We start from the raw sequence: 22792 nt of genomic DNA, 5'->3' as shown, positions 1-22792 counted from the left end.
AAGGGTAAACTATAAAACTAAATAGAAGATTAAGTTTCTAAGTAAAAACTTTAAAAAATCTAGATCATCTGAAATTATCATTTCCTTAATCTCTTATGTAAACTGCAAAACATTGTCTGTTTAACAAATGATTTTAAGGAAAATGTGTATCTGTTAAGGTTTCTACTAAATAAAGGTTAATTTTATTTTTGGCTAAAGTTCGAGGCAACATAAAGCCACCAAGGGGATAATTAAGGGGATAATTAAGGGGATAATCACCAAGTATTCCTCATAAAAACAAGTACTCTGAATTATGTTTCTCTACTTACAGAAGTTAAAGGTCTAAAAAAAAACTAAATTATCTCTTCAGTTCATTGTGCAGTGTCTGGTACTAGGAGTTATTATTTGTCTTTTGGAATTTCTGTCCTATTTACTACAAAGATCAAGTACAAGCTTGCTAAAAATGAAGCATTAATAGATGCTGGATAAACAAATAGAACTTTAAATGTGGAAGAAAAAGAGGGGGAAAGTCAGTCTATATTAAAATTAAAATGATACATAATGATAATAAGAAAGGTAATTGTATTCTTTTCAAATGTTCAAACATTTCATAAAATGTTGCCAAAAGCACATATTTGCTGACACTACGTCAATAAGGATGATTTGTAGTCAGCCAAGTCCCATACCTTCTTTTCATTCTTCACATTATTCTTCACAATTCCCAAATGATTCCATGACAAAGTATAGCTTTTTTTCCTGCTTTGGCACAGCACTCACTAATACCAGCAACATATTCATTAAAGTCTTAGATCTATCAGTAGCTTTATATCTGAAAGAGCTCCTTCTTATTCACTTCATACTTTATTATCATTAATATTAATTCATAATTAACATCAACATAAACCATTGCTTTCATTAAGTAAATATACTTCACATGCTTTCAAAACTAAATAGCACAGTTGGTAAACTTCCACATATTCCATACCTTACCTTTTTTGAATCCTCAAATTGCACAGTCTAAATTAATTAGAATATATTACTAAATACATGGCTACAGAACAAAGGGCATTCAAGTAAAAATTGTGATCAAGTGTTATATGTATTTAAATACTTGCAATATGTAAGGCATTTCACTTACAGAGAATAAATATGGTATCAAAATAGTTTATATCAAAAATAATTTTAAATATTTTTAAATTTTAAATATAAAATTATTTTACGGTTATATTTACCTTGGTGGTAAAACAATCTAAAATAGCCTGTGGTAAAAGCACATGGTTATAAAAAACACATTTGGCATCTTACTACTTCTGGAGTAGTGACCTAATAGTGAAAAAAAATACAGTATGGTTTAGGATGTATATTCTTATCTTTTCTTTGGAAATCTCATAATTAAAAAAAAAGTTTTTATTTTATTGTTATCATTTATTTTAAAGATTTTATTTTGGGGGGGGTGCCTGGGTAGCTTAGTTGGCTAAACTTCCGACTCTTGACTTCGGCTCAGGACATGATCTCAGGGTTGTGAGACTGAGCCCCAGGTGGAACGCTACGCTCAGTGGGGAGTCTGCTTGAGATCCTCTCCCTCTCTCCCTCTGCCCCCTCCCCACTTCCACACACTCTCTCTCTAAAATATATAATAAATAAAAAATCTTTAAAAAAGCTATTTTTTAAAGATTTTAAGTAATCTCTACACCCAACATGAGGCTCAAGCCCACAACTCCAAAATCAAAGCATGCTCCACTGACTAAGCCAGTCAGCCATCCTCAAAATCAGTGATTTTAGGGGCGCCTGAATGGCTTAGTTGAGCAATAGCTCCTGGTTTTGGCTTAGGTCATGATCTCAGGGTAGTCAGATGAAGCCCCATGTCAGGCTCTGTGCTCAGAGTGGAGTCTGCTTGATACTCTGTTTCTCTCTCTCTTTCTGCCCCTCCCACCACTCATGCTGACACATGTGCTCTCTCTCAAATGAATAAATAAATAAACAAATAAATAAATAACATCTTAAAAAAAAATCAGCAACTTTAAATGAAAATATAGAGCAGTTTAAAAATATAAAACCTAGGATGTGCCTGGGTGGCTCAACTGGTTAAGCACCCGACTCTTGATGTGGGCTCAGGTCATGATCTTGGGGTTGTGAGATCAAGTCCCATGTGGGGCTCTGCGCTAGGCACGGAGCCTGCTTAGGATTCTCTCTCCCTCTTCCCCCCCCCTCAAAAAATATAAATAAAAATGAAAAATCATATAATACAACTGAGTTGAATATATATACTTTTTGTAATATAATACTTTTTGTATAATACTTTTTGTAATAGTCACTATTCAGTTCAACAAAAATAAATGTCTAATGTCACAAGAAGAGAGTCATTTTTAGTTACCTTTGAAGTAAACTTTGCCCTTTCAAAGTCTGTATAAGTTTTAATGCTCGCTCTTTGCCAACTCCAGGGACTCCCTTTCAGAAAGCGGAAAAGAAATGCAAATTTTAGTCACTGGGGAATGGAGAAGTAAAGCATGACATGTCCATTCAATGGGAGGTTGTGCAGCTGACAGAATAAGACAACTATATAGTCACAGAAAAAAGATGTGTAAGATACCTTGCCACATGTAAAATAATAATTGTAGGATAGCCCACCAAATAGATTTGTAAGTAAAATGACTATGATATTGTTAATCTGTGCAAATCCAAAAGTCACAGGATTATACACTAAATCACTGACAGTGTTTATTTTAAGGGAGGGAGGAACAGAACTTTAAAGGGCTTTCACTTTTTACATTAATTATTTTGATAGTCTTTTAATTTGACCTAACTTCAGGTTATATTTGTAATCAGAAAGAGCATGTTCATTCACTTAGATGAACACTTAATATACAGCCAGACATCACACGAGAACAAAGAAGAGTTCCAAGTTAACTCTTGAAATTAATAACTTAAGAAAAATGAAAACAAGTGTTAAGTTGCCAACACACACACACAAATGTTAATGCATGTGTATTTGCATGACAATTTCTGGTTTGAGTCTTCTAGTTTATGAATATATCCGTACAAGCAGGGCTGTTATTTAGCCAATATGTACTGGGACAGACATACTAGTGTTATAGTATTTCCAAATTGGTTAGGAAAGTCACTACACAAGCATCCTAAGGGCTTGCTGGCAAAGGGATCTTCCTCCAGGCTGAATCCCCTTCCCAAACCCCATACACTCAGGATCAGCTACCAACAGGGTAGCACCTGGTGTGACAGTGGTCCTCAGAAGTCTTGTTTCATGGCTACAGCCTATGTTTTAGGCATACACATTGCTAGACATTTTGTGTATCACCCTTCTTATATTAGCATTTAGCTACATGTTAAGTTTTTAAAGGTAAATCATGTTAGTCCATAAGTGGTAAAAATCTTTAAGTAGAACAAAATAAACAGATACCAGTTTCGTTACAAAGGATAGAAAATGTCAAAATAGCTAAGGTTAATACATAATGTAACATCACTGTAGCTAAAATTGGCTTCTGTGAGCTTAATTTTGCAAGTTTTTTCTTACATTTAACATTTGGCTGTTTCTAAACTTTAATTATGATATAATTACATATGGGAAATAAGAATCTTCTCTTTCAGAATAAGCATTATAATAAAATAATTACTTTTGCTTTATTTAAAGGTTTCCCTCCTCCTGTGCTTCCTTTTCTTATTAGCTAAAAAAAGTGATTTCTCTCTCTGGTCACTGATGACATAAGTTAGAAATGATGGCTAATAATTTTACTATCCTGCTATTTTTTCCTCTCTCCTAAACTCTGATGAAAAAACATAGAGATGTCATCCTTGTTAGACTTCTCCTGGGGATAGAATAATAGTATAATGAAGGATTTAATAAGAACATAGAGATGATCAGTAGGCACCTAATGATGGGACGACATAGTAAGAACTACAATTCAAGGCATTCCATATTTTTAAATATATTTAAGAATGGGGTTTGCCTTATATATATATATATATATATTTTTTTTTTTTTTTTACATATAATGTACTATTTGTTTCAGGGGCACAGGTCTGTGATTCATCAGTCTTACACATTTCATAGCACTCACTATAGCACATACCCTTCCCAGTGTCCATCACCCAGTCACCCCATCCCTCCCACCCACCTCTCCTTGTAATTTTTAATTTATCACTCACCTATTAGCATACCTATTTGTTACAGGGTACTTTACTTTGCATCTTAAATAAAATGTTTTCATGAACAAAACTCAATTCAATGCTAAGAGGCAAGGAAGGATGAATGGTTTACCCCAATAATCATGTTGCCTAGCAACAGTAATAATACTGAGCATGTGCACAGCTGGAAAGCTGCAAGGAAGATTGAAAACCAAAAAACAGACAAAACGGTGATAGAAATTAATACTGGCATGACACAAGAAAAGAATAATTCCTGTATTTTTTTAAAATGGTAGTAAAACTTGAATGTCAATCTCTTAGTTTAGAGTAATGGTTTACTGACATGCAAGCTGTGGGCCTAGTTATTATTCCATTCTTATTTATACATTCAGTGTCACAATGAGCCAGTTTTTTAAATGTCACTTGAAATGCTGATTATTTTCTTTAGTAAATTGTTTATTATGCCTAAAATTATACTCTAAATTATATTCTTAATCAGATAGCTATATTATTTTTATATTTACACAGCATGTAAGGTATCAAAAAAGACACATTATAACTAGTAAATAAATACAACAATCTAAGCATACCTTCGGAAGATAATCACAGCCCAGTAGTATGGCTAGTCCAACCAGAGCATCTCTATCTAAACCTAGTTTACTCTCAATAGATGACATTGTATAACAATCAACATGTGGATCCTAGAAAAAAGTACAGATTTAGTTTAATCTTCAATAAGTAAACATTTGTAGATTAAACATTACAAAAAAGAATTTGTCTCTAAATGCTTAATTATTCCTAAAAGCTAAAATAGGAAAAAAAAATTATCCTGATCACCAGAATCTTCACAGAATATAACACTTCAATGTCTGGAAATGAAGTCATAGTTTTCAAAACCTGGCTTGAAAAATAAACTATAATAGTCAAAATTTTCCTCTTCATTATTTTTTGATGTCTACAAAAGATTTTCGTCTTACAGAATTAGACACTGTACAGTGAATATTGTAAAAAGTAAACATTCTCTGTAATTGCAACACCTAAAGTTAACCATTATACTCTTATTAATACTATAGTGCATATTCATTTTTTTATTAGTTCAGAGGTAGAATTTAGTGATTCATCAGTTGCATGTAACACCCAGTGCTCATTCCATCAAGTACCCTCCATAATGCCCATCACCCAACTACCCCTCCCCTCCGGCCCACCTCCCCTCCAGCAAATCTCAGTTTGTTTCCTAGAGTTCAGTGTCTCTTATGGTTTGCCTCCCTCTCATGCATATTCTTCCAAAAAACACTTTGACATATATGTACAAATATTTATTATTATTGGCTGTATTTAGAATTATATAAAAGTACTATTTTGTAACATTTTTTGCTCACTAATACATCTTTAATATCAGTAATACATATCTGTTTATTTACTTTTTTAAAGATCAAGACCTGAGCTGGGATCAAGAGTCAGCTGTTTAACCAACTCAGTCACCCAGGTGCTCCAATACTATCTTTTTAATGACTGCTTGCTACTAATAAAATGGACTCTGAGGCAATGTCTCTCAGTGGGAATACTATTAGCATTTTCAGAGAGATAAGAGAATCATCTGGCAAGAGGTTTAGCTTTCCTGGCTCCAATCTACCAAATGTCAATATAATCTCCCTTGTCCAACTTTGAATAGTTACAACCAAAATTTCCCCTGGCGATACCTCTCTGAGAACCACGGCTGTGTTTAATCATTCCCTAGAAATGGGCATTTGAGGAGTGCCTGAGTGGCTCAGTCAGTTAAGCAACTGACCTCAGCTTAGGCCATGATCTCAGGGTCCTAGGATCAAGCCCAGTGTCAGGTTCTGGGCTCAGCTCTTCCCCCTGCTCATGCACGTGTTCTATCTCTCAAATCAGTAAATAAAATCTTAAAAAAAAAAAAAATGGGCACTCGGGTTGTTTGCCTCATTTCTGTACTTACTAACAATGCTGTGCAATTAACATCCCTGTACATCTCTCCTTGCATATTTACAGGTGTTTTTGAGGATAAATTACTAAAAAATGGAAATTCTGGGTCAAAGCAAGACATTTCATATGCATTTTTATAATACATTATTGAAACTTAGAATTAAATCATATGAAACAAATTAAGCCCTTAAAAGAGAAATCCACTTTTCAGAGAAAATGAACTATGTGTCAATATTTGTAACTACATTTCATTTCATTTTGCAACTGTTATGTGCCAGGCATTATGGTAAGTATTTTACACCATTTAATAATCGCTTTTCAAAAGGTACTCTGTGGAACAAATGCTGAAAATGAGAAAGAAAAGTACCTTGGTATTCATAGTGAAATTCCTATAAACAGTCTGGGCGCCATAGAGGAAAGCATCCCCATCATCAGTGAGGCAGCCGTCGACGTAACCACTGGCATTAAGATAAGCACACATGGCTTCCGCTTCCCCAGCAGCTTGGACCCAGGGAATTCCTAAGCAATCCAGCATATCGAGACACTGAAAAGAAAACACAGATGCAAGAAATCTAAGAATACCATTTTATTGCTATTTTTTCCGGTGTTAGTAAATGACTTCTGTGTTATAGATATTAATTGTTAACAACAGGTGTTTTACAAATTGTGATATTTAAGAAATGATTGGAAATCTGAATACTGAATACTTTATGGCATTAAAGAATGCTAAACTTTAGGTGTGATAATAAGAAATGTAGTTTGGTTATGTTTTTATTTATTTTTAAAGAGTCATTTTTTGACATAGATATTGAAATACTGAAACTGAGGCAATATTATGTGTGGGATTTGCTTCAGAATGACATGGGAGTAGGGAGTGAGTGGGGACACAGATAAAACAAGATTGGCTAAGAGCTGCTAACTGGTCAAGATTGATGATGGGTTACTTTTATATTGATTTAAAATTTTCCATAACGAAAGTTTTAAAAATGTCAATTGAAAAGCAATCCACATTCAATTAAAAATTAATTTAAAAATTACATTTTGGGGACGCCCGGGAGATTCAGTTGGTTAAATATCTGTCTTCAGCTCAGGTCAGGATCTCAGGGTCCTGGAATTGAGCCCCAAGTTGGGTTTCCTGCTTAGCAGAGAGTCTGCTTCTCCCTCCCCCTTTGCTCCCCGCACCCACCCCCACTCATTCTCTCTAATAAATAAAATCTTTTTAAAAAGCTACATTTTAGAAAAAGCATTAAATATTCAATTTTCACTGTTTTGTTCAATGTTATCTCAAGATTTAAAAGAAATCTTTAAATGATTATTAATTACATTAAGATTTACATCTGCAAAACTACAAAAATTCCTCTCACATGATGGTCAACTTAATATGAGCTCTTCCAAAGAAGCTGCTGTTATCAAATTTTATTTGAGACCTTACAGTTTTCTTCTTTTCCTCTACCATGTCCATACAATGAAACTCTCATGTTGTGGGAAAGCACATAGGGACCAGTTGTTGATTTGTTCCCTGAAGTCAAATGTCTATGCAGGGTGGTTCTAGCCATGTGTTGATTTATAAATAATCCTCAGTGAGTTTCCTTTGTGTAAGGAGTTGAACCCAGATGAATAGCTTGTAGTCTAGCCTTACAGCCTAAGGCACTCTTTCTTGTCACTCATGCACTTTACAATGAGAAATACTGGGAATGGCGAGGAAAAGAGGCTCTTAACCATAGTTTCTAGAGACTGATGCTGTAAATATCATGTTTTGCTTTAACTGAATGCTTGCATGATTATTACATAATAAAAACCTCTGCCAGATGTTGCCCAAGGCAGACAGGGTTCAAAATGACAAAGTACTATGGTGGGGGGAAAAAAAAAGGTACTTTCCAGGTTTCCGGCTGGGTGACTTTAGGGAGATAGTTTTGATACTTCTGCCTTCCTCTAGATAAGAAATATCCTTCCAGGGGCACCTGGGTGGCTCAGCTGGTTAAGCATCTGCCTTCAACTCAGGATCAAGCCTCATGTCCAGCTCCCTGCTCAGCGAGGAGTCTACTTCTCCCTCCCTCTCTGCCTCTCCCCAGTTTGAGATCCTTCTCTCTCTCATTCTTAAATAAATAAATAAAATCTTAAAGAAGAAAGAAAGCAAGGAAGTAAGAAAGATCCTTTCATAATAAACAAGAGAGTTTGGAACTTATTTCAGATTCCTGCATTATTTGTCATTCCAACTCTTTAAAAACCAGCACAGAATTTGTGATGAGGCTGGTTATAAATTTCCCTACCCTAAGTCTATCATGTGGGGCGGTATTAGAGGAAAACCAATTTGTGTTCCATCCTTATACCTAAAAGATGGCAGTGGGTTAGCAAGAAGTAGAGCTTAGTAACTAAGAGTATAGATAAATGAAAATGAATTTTTTATTCATTCAGGCAACACTGAACAATGACACAAAATGCTTAGGAACACCACAATTACTACAATTACTACAATAAAGAAATAGAAACGGAGCAATTTTCTCAAGAAGAGATGAACATCTTGTTACTTTATACTGGCTATTTCATGCCCTCAGTATGTGGACCATAGATATTTCCAGGAACAGACAATGTAAGAAATAATTAGAATCTAGTACAGATATTTTCTTCAGCTACTGATAGTCATTATGGTGGAAAGATCACTAATTGGAAACTATTTTTTAAGATCACATTACAAATAGAAAATAAAATTTCAAGAGAAAAATGATTATTATTTTATGTAATATCTTTTAAAAGAAATGAAAATTTTAACCACAATTAAAAAGAAAAATGGGACGCCTGGGTGGTTCAGTTGGTTAAGCATCTGCCTTTGGTTCAGGTCATGATCCCAGGGTCCTGGGTTCAAGCCCTGCATCAGGCTCCCTGCTCGGCTGGGAGCTTGCTTCTCTCTCTTCCTCTGCCTGCTACTCCCCCTGCTTGTGCTCTCCCCCTCTCTCCCCCTGTCAAATAAATAAAATCTTTTAAAAAAAGAAAGAAAAGAAAAATGGAGATATGAGTTAAAAGCAAATATAATGGAAGTATATATCTTTAACATAAAGAACTTGAATAACAACAACAAATTAAAACCTCAAAAGATTCGTCAGGCAAGGACAATGGCCCTTTATCAACTGAGATACTAAAAACTAAGATGTTTAACCTTAATCTAAAAGTCCAATACACATTAAGTACGTATTATATGTATTTATATGTATTACATAAACAAATATCTTTGTTTTTGTATACTAAATAATACAAAGATAAGCATCCTAGCACCCAATGCTCTTCAGGCGTACTGAAATTGCACATCTCAGATCTGTGCTGGTCAAAGTGATTGGCGAGAACTATAAAATCATTCCCAAACTTTGGTCTATCCATCCCACTTTGGGCAATTTGTCTTAACCACCCAAGTCACAAGAAAAAACTATGTACACAAAAAAATCTTCATCATAATTTCACAAATAATAGAGAATGAAAAGCAAACATATATGCAATCATGGGGGAATGATTTCATAGCTTTCTGTAGTATTTCATACATGTTACACAACCATTACAAGTTATAGATTTGGAAAGAATGTGGCAAAAGGGAAATATGGGTACTATATGTTAAGTTAAAATTCTGAGATAAAAACCACATGTGAGGACACCTGGGTGGCTCAGCCAATTAAGTGTCAGACTTTTGCTTTCAGCCCAGGTCATGATCTCAGGGTTGTGGGCTTCGTGATGGACAGGAAGCCACCTTATGATTCTCTCTCTTGGGGCACCCGGGTGACTCAGTGGGTTAAAGCCTCTGTCTTTGGCTCAGGTCATGATCCCAGGGTCCTTTGATCGAGACCTGCATAGGGCTCTCTGCTCAGTGGGGAGCCTGCTTCCCTTCCTCTCTCTCTGCCTGCCTCTCTGCCTACTTGTGATCTCTGTCAAAAAGATAAATAAAATCTTAAAAAAAAAAAAAAATTCTCTCCGTCCAGACTCTCCCTCTGGAGTCCCCCCACAATGAATGAGTGAAGTATGAGCTCATTAGATCTCTACTCTAGGAAATTCTTTAAGTGCTGAAGATGTCATAATGGGTAACCTATATCAACTCCCTACTATGTAGTAGTTGAGTTAGATATTGGATATATATATATATATATATATATATATATATATATATTTTTTTTTTTTTTTTTTTTTTTAAATTTTCACCACATTCCTGCAAAGTGTTACTATCCTCATTGCACAGGTTAGGAAGTAAAGCAGATGTAATAAAAAAAAACCTTGCTCAACATCTCAGAATTTCCATATGCCAGAGCCAGGCTTGAACTTGGGTGAGTTTCACTACAGAATATAAACTCTCTTCTATATCCCCACTGGCCTTCTAGTTATAGTAAGTTTAGTGAGTATTAAAGATTATGATATAACAACCTTTATCAGAATAAAATGCATTCTCTAACTCAAATCAGAATTATTAAATCGTATCTAAACACTCACCTCTTTTAAAACTGATTTAAAATGTGATCTCCCTGTTCTCTGAGACCATGTTTTTCCCGAAGGCCCATATCGAATCTGATTCCTCCTGCTTATGACATCAGCTTTCAGCTTTGGGGGTTCCCCTTCCATAACGAACACCAGTTTTACATCCATCAGTGTTAAACAGGAGATACGAAAAAATAAGTTCCTTAAATATAAAAATCAGTAACCCATTAATAATCAGATGCTGATGGCAAAAGTCAACACAGCAATACGACATAATGGTAAGAACATCAGATGAGTACCAAAAAGGTTACATGCAATCACATTTTATGTATTCATATTCTATTTTCAGTGAACTGAGAAACCACTGAATGTTTTTAAGCGGGAGAGATTTATGATGGTGCTACATGGAAAACAGTTTAGAGGAGGAAGAGGCCAGGAGCTGAGGAAGGAAAACTCATGAAAGACATTTCAGTACAGATGAGAGATGATGGTGTCACACACTGAGGTCCTGCCTCTGGACGTTGACAGAAGTTTCTGAACACAAGGAATATTCTGGAAGTAGAACTGACAAGACTCCCTGATAGACTGGATGCAAAGCGGGGCCAAACAGAGAATGGCTCCCAAATTGCTGGCTTCTAGTCACCAAAGCATCCTAGTGGATATGGGAAGTAGGCAGCTGGGTCTGTGACTCTGGAGCTCAAATGTGTGAGTCATCAATTTATTAGAGATGGCAGAGACCGACATGTTAGTAACATATTTTAAAATCCCAAAATGGACAGCAACAACAAAGAAACAAAGTGGAAGCAAAACCAAGGCATGACCTGCTTATGCAATCATACATCTATGTCCTAAGAACATTTACTGTACCTGAGGTGGGGCTTCATGACGGTTCCAATCATTTTTTTGACCATCTGTGCTTCACATACCCAGAGACTCAGATCAACTGCAATGGTTTTCCCACAGAGATTATCCAACTGGAGGTGCTGCTTTACAGGCTCCAAAATTGGCCACAAGTCATTCACACCCATTCTGGTGATCGCCTGCTGTTATTTGAAACACACTTCATAATATGGACTGTTAAAGACGCAGGAGCTCAGAACAGAAATTCACACAATATATTCTGTGTTTGTTTAGGATAATTCACAAATAGAGAACTCTCCTTATTTCCTTCATTAGGCAGCTTTTTGGAATGCTTCAAGAACATCTGAAACCTTAACAGTGGTGGTAATTTCCCTACTAGCTACAAAAATACTGATGCAACTAATGGATTAAGTTATTTGCAAATGGTACCCTGCTGGATTTGTCCTTAAAAATCCACTCCTCACCAAATACGTGTTTCTTTGGAGTACTGAAAAATAACGTTATTTTTAAATTTAATGGAACCCAAATGTGAATGGTCTTATCCCTTCTCATTCTCTCTTCTTGTCTATGTTCTCTTCAGCAGTGGTTGAGAATAATGTTTCTTAAATGGTTATATTAAGATTGCATGAAATTTAGAAGATAAAAGGGAAAAAAAACCCAAATGGTAGTAATTGGCTTTGTTCCAGCGGTTAACAAGCAATAACAAATGCAGAGATGGGTACCAGCGATGATGCTGTAAATCATATTTGTCTTCTTGAGAATTCACTCCTTGATTTACATACCTAAAGCAAGAATAGGACTAGTTTTCTATCATAATCAGGAAATACAAGAAAACAAAAGCAAAGAAGCATGCAAATAAGTAAACTAAGGCAAAAACACTAGGAGGTCAATGGAAAATGGGGGGGCATAAAATGGAGTTGGAGGCATAAAAGTTTTTTATGTCTTTTTAAAAAGTTGGCTTTTCAAATTGCAAAGTCATACATGTTTATCGTGGAAAATTTAAAAAGAAATCTTTGAAAGAACAAAAAATTTTTAATCACCTGTACTGCCACTTTCAAAGAAAACTGTTAAACTCCTCAGTTTTAAAAGGCATTTTAAAAACAAAATTGACTTAAACTCTGCTATTTTAACCTGCTTTCGTATTTTCTATAGTCTATTTTTTCCTTATTAAACACCCATATCTGTTTTTCTCTTACTTTGCTATTATTTGATGAGTGTATTATGTAGTATTTGCAATGATGATTCAATCTCACTCTACAAACATAATTGAGATTATCATCCTCTGAATAATGACCTTAATTCATTCCAGAAACACAGGTAGCATACAAAAAATACTACAAAAGCCTATCACTATGCAAAATACAAACCAATGCAAACCCATTCTAAATAAAAAATACTGTGTTGTCTGTTCCTTTAACAGATTTCACAGCAAAAGCAAATTTTCTCAAATTATACATAGTTGCAAAGAAAACAAACGCTGGGCTGTTGTTATTTTCTCTGCACTTTTCTGAATCTTAATTTTATATTGTGGCCAGGGCCACTTTTAGTAGTATTTTGTGTATTAATTTTTTTAATGAAGAATTGATCCAATATTTGTAAAGTGATATGTCACTTTACAAAGAAAAAATACACATTGTTAAATGCAAAGGATAAAGAATTAGGTAGTCTATTTCACATAAGCAGCCCCACTGGTTCAATGTTGCATTGTGGCATTGATTCGAAGATAAGGTTTTATCTCTGTTAATGTGAAAAGTTGTAGTTAATTCTGGACAGAGTGGAGAAACATGTATTTTCTAAGTTATTATGAAAGGAAATAAGATTTTCACAGTCTTAAATATCAGAATGTATAAAATTCAGAAGTAGAAAGTTTGGGAGGCACATTTTTGTTGAAAGTTTTGCTTTCCTTTTATTTGTGATTCAAGTTGAGTATACCAGAATGGATTGTTACTGAAGGAAATTCTGCAATTTCTCTCTCTGGAGGAATGTTATCATATTTCATTTAAATGTGACCCTGACTCTAGCTGTCAAAATTTTAAATGCAGGTTATCTTCTGATTAGCAAAAGCTCTCCCAGGAATTTAAGATATGCTCTTAGCTGTGAGATTTATATAAAAGGATATCAACTGTAGCATTGTTTATAATAGTAAAACAATAAGAAGAAACAAATGTCCCTCAAGGAGTACCTTAATAAATTATGGCATGTTCAAAAAGAACAGAAAAAATAAATGGGATAGATCTACTTGTATAGTCTCCAAGTTTTCAAATGAAAACAGGTAGAAAATAGGTTATGTATCAGGGATGACGATAGTTTAGGAATGGAAAGAAGAATTACTCTTCAAAGTACACACCTTTGTTTTTTTAATAATCATATGCATTCATTATTTTTCAAATTAAAAAAAAAAGTTCAAAAAAACGTATCTGTAAAAGGTTGGGGAAATAGGGGTACCTGCGTGGTTCAGTGGGTTAAGCCTCTGCCTTCTGCTCAGGTCATGATCTCGGGGTCCTGGGATTGAGCCCCACATGGGGCTCTCTGCTCAGTGGGGAGCCTGTTTTCCCCTCTCTCTGCCTGCCTGTCTGCCTACTTGTGATCTCTATCTGTCAAATAAATAAATAAAATCTTTAAAAAAATCTATAAAGGTTGGGGAAATAAAACTAGAAATCTTTAGGTGGTTTATTTCTTGCCTAAATATTAAGAGATCAAATATGACTATAGTTTATGGGTCAAATTAAAAAGCAAGGTTCTGCAAATTTCTAAGTACCTCGTAACAAATCTGACTTGAGTATGGTTCTTCTAGGGATTAGTGATTCACATTCTCTTGTTTTCTTCAGATTCTCTAGGAGCTAGTCATGTGGACTTAAACAAGGCTCATTTTTCCCTCTGGCCTTTCCTGCTCACAGGTTCCTTACTTCCAGTCTTATCTCTAATGCTTCATTACATGAGTTGACTACACATATCTAAGTAAGTAATAATAACTGAAGATTCCCATCTAGTACAGTGTTGTTTATGATGGCACAGATAAACACACATTTATGTAAAGGACTGCAATGCATATTATATTCCTTCTGAAGGTTGTAGGAAAAAAATTAGAGCCGTTGATAGGGTAGAGTCTTGATTTTACAAACTGTAGTCCTCTAAATATTTCAAGCATATTAGGAACATTTTTTAAAGAATTTAATGAAATATTATTCACTAGGGCAGCCAAGCATGAGAAAAAATAAGACTACAACTGATTCTATTAAAACATTAAAATTCCACAGATTGGATCCTTTAAGCAAGACCAAGAGGACTTTCAACTACGCCCATAAATAATGTTTTTTTAAAGATTTTATTTATTTATTGGGGCAGGGGGAGAGGGAACAGGAGCAGGGGGAGAGCAGTGGGAGAAGCAGTCTCCCTGCTCAGCAAGGAGTCAGATTAGAGGCTCCATTGCAAGCCCCTGGGAGAGGTGACCTGAGCCAAAGGCAGATGTTTAACCCACTAAGCCACCCAGGCAACCCAATAATATTTTTAATATAACATGATTATTACATTTAAAACTTAATTCTTCATGCCATTTTATTTTCTTTTGTCAGCATAAACCTGGTTTAAAGAACGAGCATCCAGGGCGCCTGGGTGGCTCAGTGGGTTAAGCCGCTGCCTTCGGCTCAGGTCATGATCTCGGGGTCCTGGGATCGGGTCCCGCATCGGGCTCTCTGCTCGGCAGGGGGCCTGCTTCCCTCTCTCTCTCTCTCTCTGCCTGCCTCTCTGTCTACTTGTGATCTCTCTCTGTCAAATAAATAAATAAAATCTTAAAAAAAAAAAAAAAAAAAAGAACGAGCATCCACAGTTAGGTTACAGAGCCGCCACCAGCACTGGTAGCTGAACAGTTATCAGTAATGTCTACCTAGGATACCCATTTTGGCTCTTCCTTTATTAAAATGTGAGAGAAGGCTACAAAATTGTAACCGCAGTTATTTAAACACAACTGTTATGAACCATGTAGGCAAACAGAACAACAGAATTATCTGTTGGTTCCCAGAAAGCAAAATTTGAGTTACTATCTCTGAACTAAAGTGTTTTCTTCTCCATTTTTCCTAAGTCATGTGGTATTTTCCAGAAAACTCTTTCATTGCCAATCTTTTTGGTCACCATATTTTAAAATCTATCTCAAAGCTTTTAAAAAGACTTTGATACCTTACCCTACAGTCCCCATGCAGCTATTGAAATGGATTTCAAAGAGGAGAGTCTCTTTGTGGTTCCCAAACACATACCTATAGAAGAGTAATGCTTGGCTCAGTTTCTTTCATTAGCATCATGGTAGATTTCCTGATACTGTGAAATATTTTTTTCCCTCACTTTTTTCTCTGAATGATAGGAATCAAGGGAACATTTTAATAGGAGCTAGCTTCTATGACATGCCCCCCAAAATCTTTTTTCTCTAACTTTACATTAATGAACTTGTTAGACCTTCTTGAATTACAAGATTTTATAAAGCCTTCACTGTTTTTAACTAAAAAATAACGAATTAGAACTATGCCAAGCAACATATTAAAAGGGTTGGGAGTGGGCACGGGAATTGCAAAGTGAGCAGGAAGATTTGAGGAAGAATATTTTTAGAGGCAGAGGCAGAGGCAGACTACACTGGAAAGGACATTTTTGCTGAGTTTCCTTTGAAGACTCTATAATGAGCTCTTATCCAGTCTTCCTCATATTACTTATCCCACTTACCTGACATCTCCCCTGGGCTGTTAACTAGAATACCAAATTCCCTACTTTACCTTCATGTGGATGCATAATATGCATTTAACTCTTGATTCCACCACCTCGCCTCCAAACTGTTTTACTTCCAGTCACTTAGGCCATAAACCTAGCAGTCCTCGGTTCATCTCTTTACTCAGCTCTCCAATGCCCGCTCCATCAGCAAATCCTCTACCTTTAAGATATACTTGAAATCCCCATTTCTATTGATAGAACTCTGGCGTTGCCTATAGACAAACTTTAACAGTCTTCCAAATCGCCTCTCTGCTTCCACTTTTTACTATCCTCCTCTCCTACATAATCATTCTCCTTCTAAAAGCCTAAAATCCTGTTTAAAAACCTAAAACATACTAAGATCATCATCTCCCTGTTTGTCACATGTGCATCTATTCCTTCTGTTTATTACATTAATTTACTTCTTCATTATTGGTGCTATCTTAGAGCCAGTTATAAAACAAAAACAAAAACAAAATACGTAAAATTACGTAAGCGTTCTACATGTAATACATTATTTTAAAATACTATTTTAGGATTATCTTCATTAGATCTATGATCTAAATCAGTTAAGTTTAGAATGCATGTTCCTTTTGAAAATCATTCCTAAGAACAGAATATATTAAAAATACCCATTAGTCCAGAAAGGGCAAAATTATGTAAAATGTATATTTTATGAAAAATAACATCATGTTCTAAGAATGCAGTTAATCCTAAATGTCTATTCCTGGGATCTATTGTTTTCCATTCCTTGCCATTTTCTTGGCTTCAGTGCTTCCTCTGTACATTAAGCTTCAACAGTAACATTGTAAAAGCATATAATGTTCCAAAAAGGGACAGAATGCCACAGCTTTTAAGATATTCAAGTACAACTACACTGGAAGATAGAACAGATGGTTTTTGAATGAGGTCATGATCATCAGCCTGAAGTTACCTGATGAGGTTACTTGAAAATAGCTCAGCATTAAACACAACATATATCAAAGTCTCTCACAGCTACGTAAAATTTTCTCTTATTTTTCAATAAGATACAATTTGAAAAAATCGTGGTGTAGGATGTGGTCTCTACTCCCATCTTCATAATGTGGTACTTTTACTGACATCAATCTGATCACGCCATCAGTGTATTATTACATATAAAAAGAAGTCTCCTTAACATATTAACAATTCTTTTTTTTTTATATTTTATTTATTTATTTGAGAGAGAGAGAGAGACAGTGAGAGAGAGCATGAGCGAGGAGAAGGTCAGAGGGAGAAGCAGACTCCCCGAGGAGCTGGGAGCCTGATGCGGGACTCGATCCCAAGACTCCAGGATCATGACCTGAGCTGAAGGCAGTCACTTAACCAACTGAGCCACCCAGGCGCCCAACATATTAACAATTCTTAAGAATTAATGTGACACAAGAATATTCATTTGAATCAAAAAAGTCATAACAACCCACAGTAAATAACTTTATAACCTATTAGTGACTTCAATTTATTTAGTTTACTGAAAAAGCATTAGACTTGGAATTAGAAACCTAGGATTTTGGTCTTGGATATAATACTGAAGCTGTATAACCTTGGGAAGACGTTTAACCCATCTACAAAATGGGAGGTACTAAACCAAATGAACTATACGATTCTGATATTCTTTGAACCTCCTGACCAATTTTGGTAGCTTGTACTAAAATAAAACCAGTCTATTTTAGATACTACTGCTTGACAGAAAGAACACAAATTTCTAGTTTAAAAAAGCCCTCAAGAATTCACTACAGTTAAAATAAAACAAATCCTTTGATGTAACCATATGGTGCCCATAAATCAATTTATGCTCCTAAAACTTCCTTAAAAGCTAATAAGCTTTTATTGGTTAATTATAAAACTGAATGAAGTGAGAAAAGCACAGAGCCCTGCTAATTCCACTAATGAATCAAATTTTAAAGAACATAAAAAGAGGTCAGTGGTTTGATTTATGCAAAAATACACATTTTATTAAACCAACAGTTTTCCTATTTCAGTTTTAAGCAAAAACATTAGGAAAAAACTCTTTAACAACAAAACGAGAAATACTTTAAGTTTCCCAGTTCCCACTTACAAGACTATTTTCACATAAAGATAGGTAAATGGTCTATTTCAGTTCAAGATTGGACTGTATGGGATTTCCACCTAATTTCACTAATTAATGCTGGTTTTTTATTCTTTCTTCAGTTTTATTTTCATATGGATTTAGCATAAACTTTGAAGCATGATATACGCCAGACTTATAGTTAAGTGTTTATTAAATACCTATTATGTACCGGGAACTCTAGATGCTAGATACTATAATGAGAGATGAAGCCCTGCGTTTAAGGACTTTATTAGGGCGAGACTAGAGATGGAAAGAGAATTACAACAACGTGACAAGGACAAGCGAAGTTAACGTAAGCTACAGGAGTACATAAATACCTTACCTAATATTGAGCATCAAGGAGGGGCTTCCTAAAGGAAGTGACATTGACCAGAAACCACCCAACTGTTCCCCACTGTTTACCAACAAGGATCACTTAAGACTAGATGTTGTACTGTTTTAGTCTATTTTGACCAGGTCCTACTTTTCATTGTGCCATGGCAAGGGCCACCATGGGAATAAGATACATTTGATTTTCTTTAGAAGCAAAAGGTCACTTCTATAGAAGGAATTCATTATTGGAGCCCAGACAATTGTCATCTGTTTGGGGGTGAAGCAGCGTAGCAGTAAATGCCACTTTTCCTCATCTACAAGGGAAGACTGTGGAATATAGGAAATTGAGTATTTGACCCGATCAACGTACTCCGTTCAAGAGTTGTGTAAAGACCTAAGAGGTCGGTTAATGTCTGGGTAAGAACAGCACTGAAAGCTACGCCAAGAAACTTAAAACTTCGTTAGTTCCGGTATTTATTGAGGGGGGAGGGATTTACAGTATAGGCCGGTGCGGGGAAAAGACTGTAAATAACCACAACGCCTTAAGGGAACGGCTATCGTGGAAGCATTTCCAGAGCACAACACTGAAAAAGGAACACCCGGGTTAGACTACGCCTGCTCGGGCCTGGAACGGGGCGTGGGCGTTCGCCTACAGGGTGCCCGGGAGAACATCCAGCGGCCATCTGCCTCGGCGGAGAGGAGCGAGCGCGGGGCGGCCGGGGGTCAAGCAAGCACGGCCGGATCGCGGCCAGGCGGCTCTCCCACCGTACTCCCAGCCGAGCCGCTGACCGGGGTTCGGAGGAGCGCCCCAACCCAGCCTTTCAAAGGAGCCAGAGGAAGGACGGGTCGGGGCCGCCTCTCCACGGTCCGCCGGACTTACCCGGACACCCCTTTCTCCTCGGTTTTGGAAGACGCCCCTCCGTCTTTTACCAGTTTGGCCTGAACCCTAACTACTGCTGCCTCCAAGTTTACAAATTTTCTCTTCAAAAAAAAAAAAAAAACAAAAAACTAAGCGAAAGAAAAGGGAAAGTGCTCTTTCCTTTTTCCCTAAGCAAAGACTAACGCTTGGATTGCAGCACCCGGACGCGGGAAGTCGCCGGAGCACTTCTAATTCCGCGCCCCCTCTCTCGTGGCCCCGCCTCTTCCGGGAAGTAACCGTCCCCTTCCCGCGACCGCAGTCTCTCACTAGGCTTTCCGGGCTTCCAGACGCTCGGCTCTACGCATGCTTGGAACTGTTACCGGGGTGCTCCGAGTTCTCTTCCCTTTCACTTAGGCAAATCACCCGGCCCCGCGCGTCCCGCCGACGAGAGCCCTGCGAGCCTACCAGCTTCCCCGTCGGCTGAGGGGCACTTGCGGCCCCTCCTCTTACACTCTAGAGGCGCGAAAACTCCGAACCGCGCACGCGCGGGCTGAGCCCCGGCGGGAGGGGGGGCGGGGCGCAGGCGCGGAGTGTCCAGCGGTGGGCGCCGGGGCAGCCAGCCTCCTGCGTTCTCCCACCGCCGGCGCGCGGTTCCTCGCGGGCCAACGGCGGCTAGCCGAGGCCGAGACGCCCCAGGGTGCCCTTTGCGGCCCGCTGCCCAAGACAGCAGCCCCGATCGGGTTCCTTGGGGAGACTTGGACTTGTTCGAGGTAAGGTGAGGGCGCGCGCTGTCGCTCTCCCTTGCTCCGGATCAATCCCCTCGCTGCCCCCTTAGCCGGAGCCCTCCAGCCCACCTGGTGGCGGCTCGGTCACCGGAGCTGCGGCGGTGTCCAGGGTGTACCCGCGGGCCCGAGCGGGCCAGCCCGCCGGTAGGGATCTTCGGGCTTTCTCTGCGGGCGACACAGGTCTCCTCAACCGCGGGAAACTTGCCCGTGGCAACTGGGGCCCTCTTCGGGCTCCGCCGGCGGGGCTGGCAAATCCGGCTCGGGCTGTGGGACCCGGCGCCCGGCCCCTACCGGCCCTCGGCTTAGAGGAATAGCTTGAGGGGATGCGGTCCTGGGGCGGGGGGGAGAGTGGGCTCGGACCTCTGGCGCGTCGAGCGAATCTGATACCTCACCAGCAGCAACTTAGTCTGTTTACGAATGTATGCAAATAGCACTTTAATTAGATTTGTTGTTAAACCCAGCGTCATGACAACGCCGATTGTATTATGTAGGGAAATTAAATTGTAATGTTTGTAATGTTTGGAGGTTTTGTGATGGCATTTCTGTTCCCTCTTTTCTTGTGGAAATGAACTGAGGAGGAATCCCGATTGGGAATTGCGGAACGCAAGACTAGGATAGAGAAACGGCTGTGGGACCTGTAAGACTTGTGATGATTCCTGGAAAGAGTAACGATTTTGTGTATAAACCCTGAAGGCAGAATTGACGCGAGCGCTTAGTACTCCGTGTATATTTCATGAGTAGGAGATTAAAAGCGGGTGTTTTAAGACAAGCTATTTCGGAATGTATATTCAAAGCAAAAAAAAAAAAAAAGGTCCAAACTCCGTAACTTTTAGGTAACTACTGTATATATAGTCTTTTAGAATATTCAATAACTAAAAAAGATAAAAGAAAGAAATTCAATAGCGTATGCACTGGCCTGCAGGTGTTAGGTAGTAAGTAGTTACTTGGGTGTGTGGGTGGAAGGGAACATATTAGAACTTCTACTTTGATTTACTTTGTCTCATTCTAGTACTGTGTGAAATACACAGAGTGATAATTTTATGTTGAAATATGTATTCAAAATTTCTTTTTCTGACTGGAGATCAGATTTGGAGATCACTAGAATATTGCTTGTAAAACATGTTTTTTTTGTGAGAGAACAACTGTTATGTGACCCAGAGCTCTTTGGTATTACCTCTTTAGGTTTTAGTTCTTTTTCTGTAATTGGAGGAAAATAGCTGTAATACCTAACAGCAGGATTCTTAAATATGTGTGTGTGGTGGGAGGAGAATATTTATAGCCCTATCTTTATCTATAATAAATATAAAGCATTTAGTATTGAGGTAGGCAACAAAAGTAAGTACAAATTCCCTAAAGGTTTATTTTACTGAGTGTCTAGACGTAGAATTTTATATAAAACCTACCTAAATGTTGACTTACCATCTTGACTTACCATTTTTTAGAACTAAGTTAGACAAATTAATCAAAGCTGTATTTGACTTTCAGGAATCAATAAACAAGAAACTCAAAATTTTACCATAATGGTATGCATTATATTTAAGGCATAATTAGTTACATTTCACAGTTCTGTATACACACACATTAGTAAGTCCAGGTGACTGAGGGTCAACTATAGTCACTTCTGTTAATGTTAGCATTTTGATTCACTAGTTAATGAGATACATCTTTTCTCATTTAACGTACTTTCCCTGGTGACCAAATTCAAAATAATTTCTGTAGCTTTCTCAGCACCACTCCCAAATCTACCCTTACTGCCTATTAACCTCTCCTTCTCAATATCCTAGAATCACTTCCAACTCAGTGTTTCGAGGCAAAATAAATGTATTATTTACCCCTTTTCTTTCCAAACCTGCACTGTGGACTTATTATGGCATTTAGCGTTGTGTGAAGATTGTTTCTAAAAATGAAACACAAAATGAAGTTTTTTAAAGCCCCAAGTTTTAATTGGCTCAAATACTAACATTAGAAGGACACATCACGATACAATCCTTTTTGTAGTTTTATACATTGACGAAAGATAGATAAGAAGACGAATAAATTAATAGCCAATTTCACTGCCTATAAACAAACTTAGTTGTTCATGCCTGGAGGAACCTGGGCGTTGAAGAGGTTTGACTTTGGATTTTGACAAACCTGGGTTTAGATATGAGTTCTGCTAAGTTACAGCTACTTGTGTCTGGGCAAAATGTCTTGAGTCTCAATATCCCCTTTTGTAAAATAAGGACAGTACTTACAAGGATGTTGAGGATTAAAGGAGATAAAGTGTTTATCTCAAAAGCTAAGCATGTAATAAGTAGATATTTAACAAATGTTAATTCTACTCCCATTTCACCCATACTTTTAAATCTCTTGGTTTCTTCTGTTCTTCTCATCCCTGATACTGTCACTGCTTTCCTTCAGTGCCCCCTCACCCTTAGTAGCTGGGCTCTTTTGGCCCTATTCACACTCACCCTGTTTTATCTGTCCTCTAGGTTGAGGCCACAGGAATGTTATTAAAACACAAATCCGAGTGTTCAGATTTTATTATCTGGAATGTTGTGCTTAGTGCTTCCCAGTTTTGCTGATCTAGAATTGTTTGATAGATGGACTCTTGAAATTTTTTTCACTTAACTCTATTATTTA

At 37.4% G+C, this 22792-nt stretch overlaps 2 protein-coding genes across 4 annotated transcripts in view; one reads left to right on the top strand and one right to left on the bottom strand.

Moving 5' to 3' along the window:
* GEN1 (GEN1 Holliday junction 5' flap endonuclease) overlaps positions 1-19520 on the bottom strand; it is a 31149-nt gene extending 11629 nt beyond the window's left edge. Inside the window, exons 1-6 of one of the 2 annotated variants that reach the window (XM_032866883.1) lie at positions 19407-19520; positions 11380-11572; positions 10528-10714; positions 6431-6607; positions 4710-4820; positions 2354-2427 (exon numbers count right to left, since the gene is read on the bottom strand). In XM_032866883.1, the coding sequence (XP_032722774.1) occupies positions 2354-2427; positions 4710-4820; positions 6431-6607; positions 10528-10714; positions 11380-11540 (710 nt within the window). In that variant the 5' untranslated portion in view covers positions 11541-11572; positions 19407-19520. The remainder of the gene's footprint in view (positions 1-2353; positions 2428-4709; positions 4821-6430; positions 6608-10527; positions 10715-11379; positions 11573-19406) is intronic. The other variant, XM_032866884.1, reaches the window with a different exon arrangement.
* A 444-nt stretch (positions 19521-19964) lies between these two features.
* The window catches only part of SMC6 (structural maintenance of chromosomes 6), a 75444-nt gene continuing 72616 nt past the window's right edge, over positions 19965-22792 (top strand). Inside the window, exon 1 of one of the 2 annotated variants that reach the window (XM_032866882.1) lies at positions 19965-20155. The gene's annotated coding sequence lies outside the window, so the exon portion shown is untranslated. The remainder of the gene's footprint in view (positions 20156-22792) is intronic. The other variant, XM_032866880.1, reaches the window with a different exon arrangement.

This window comes from Lontra canadensis, unplaced genomic scaffold, assembly GCF_010015895.1.
Source record: "Lontra canadensis isolate GAN:19392208 unplaced genomic scaffold, GSC_riverotter_1.0 scaffold32, whole genome shotgun sequence".
NCBI classification, from domain to species: Eukaryota; Metazoa; Chordata; class Mammalia; order Carnivora; family Mustelidae; genus Lontra; species Lontra canadensis.
The sequence above is the reverse complement of the archived record's forward strand: the minus strand, read 5'-3'. Positions and strand labels throughout refer to the sequence as shown.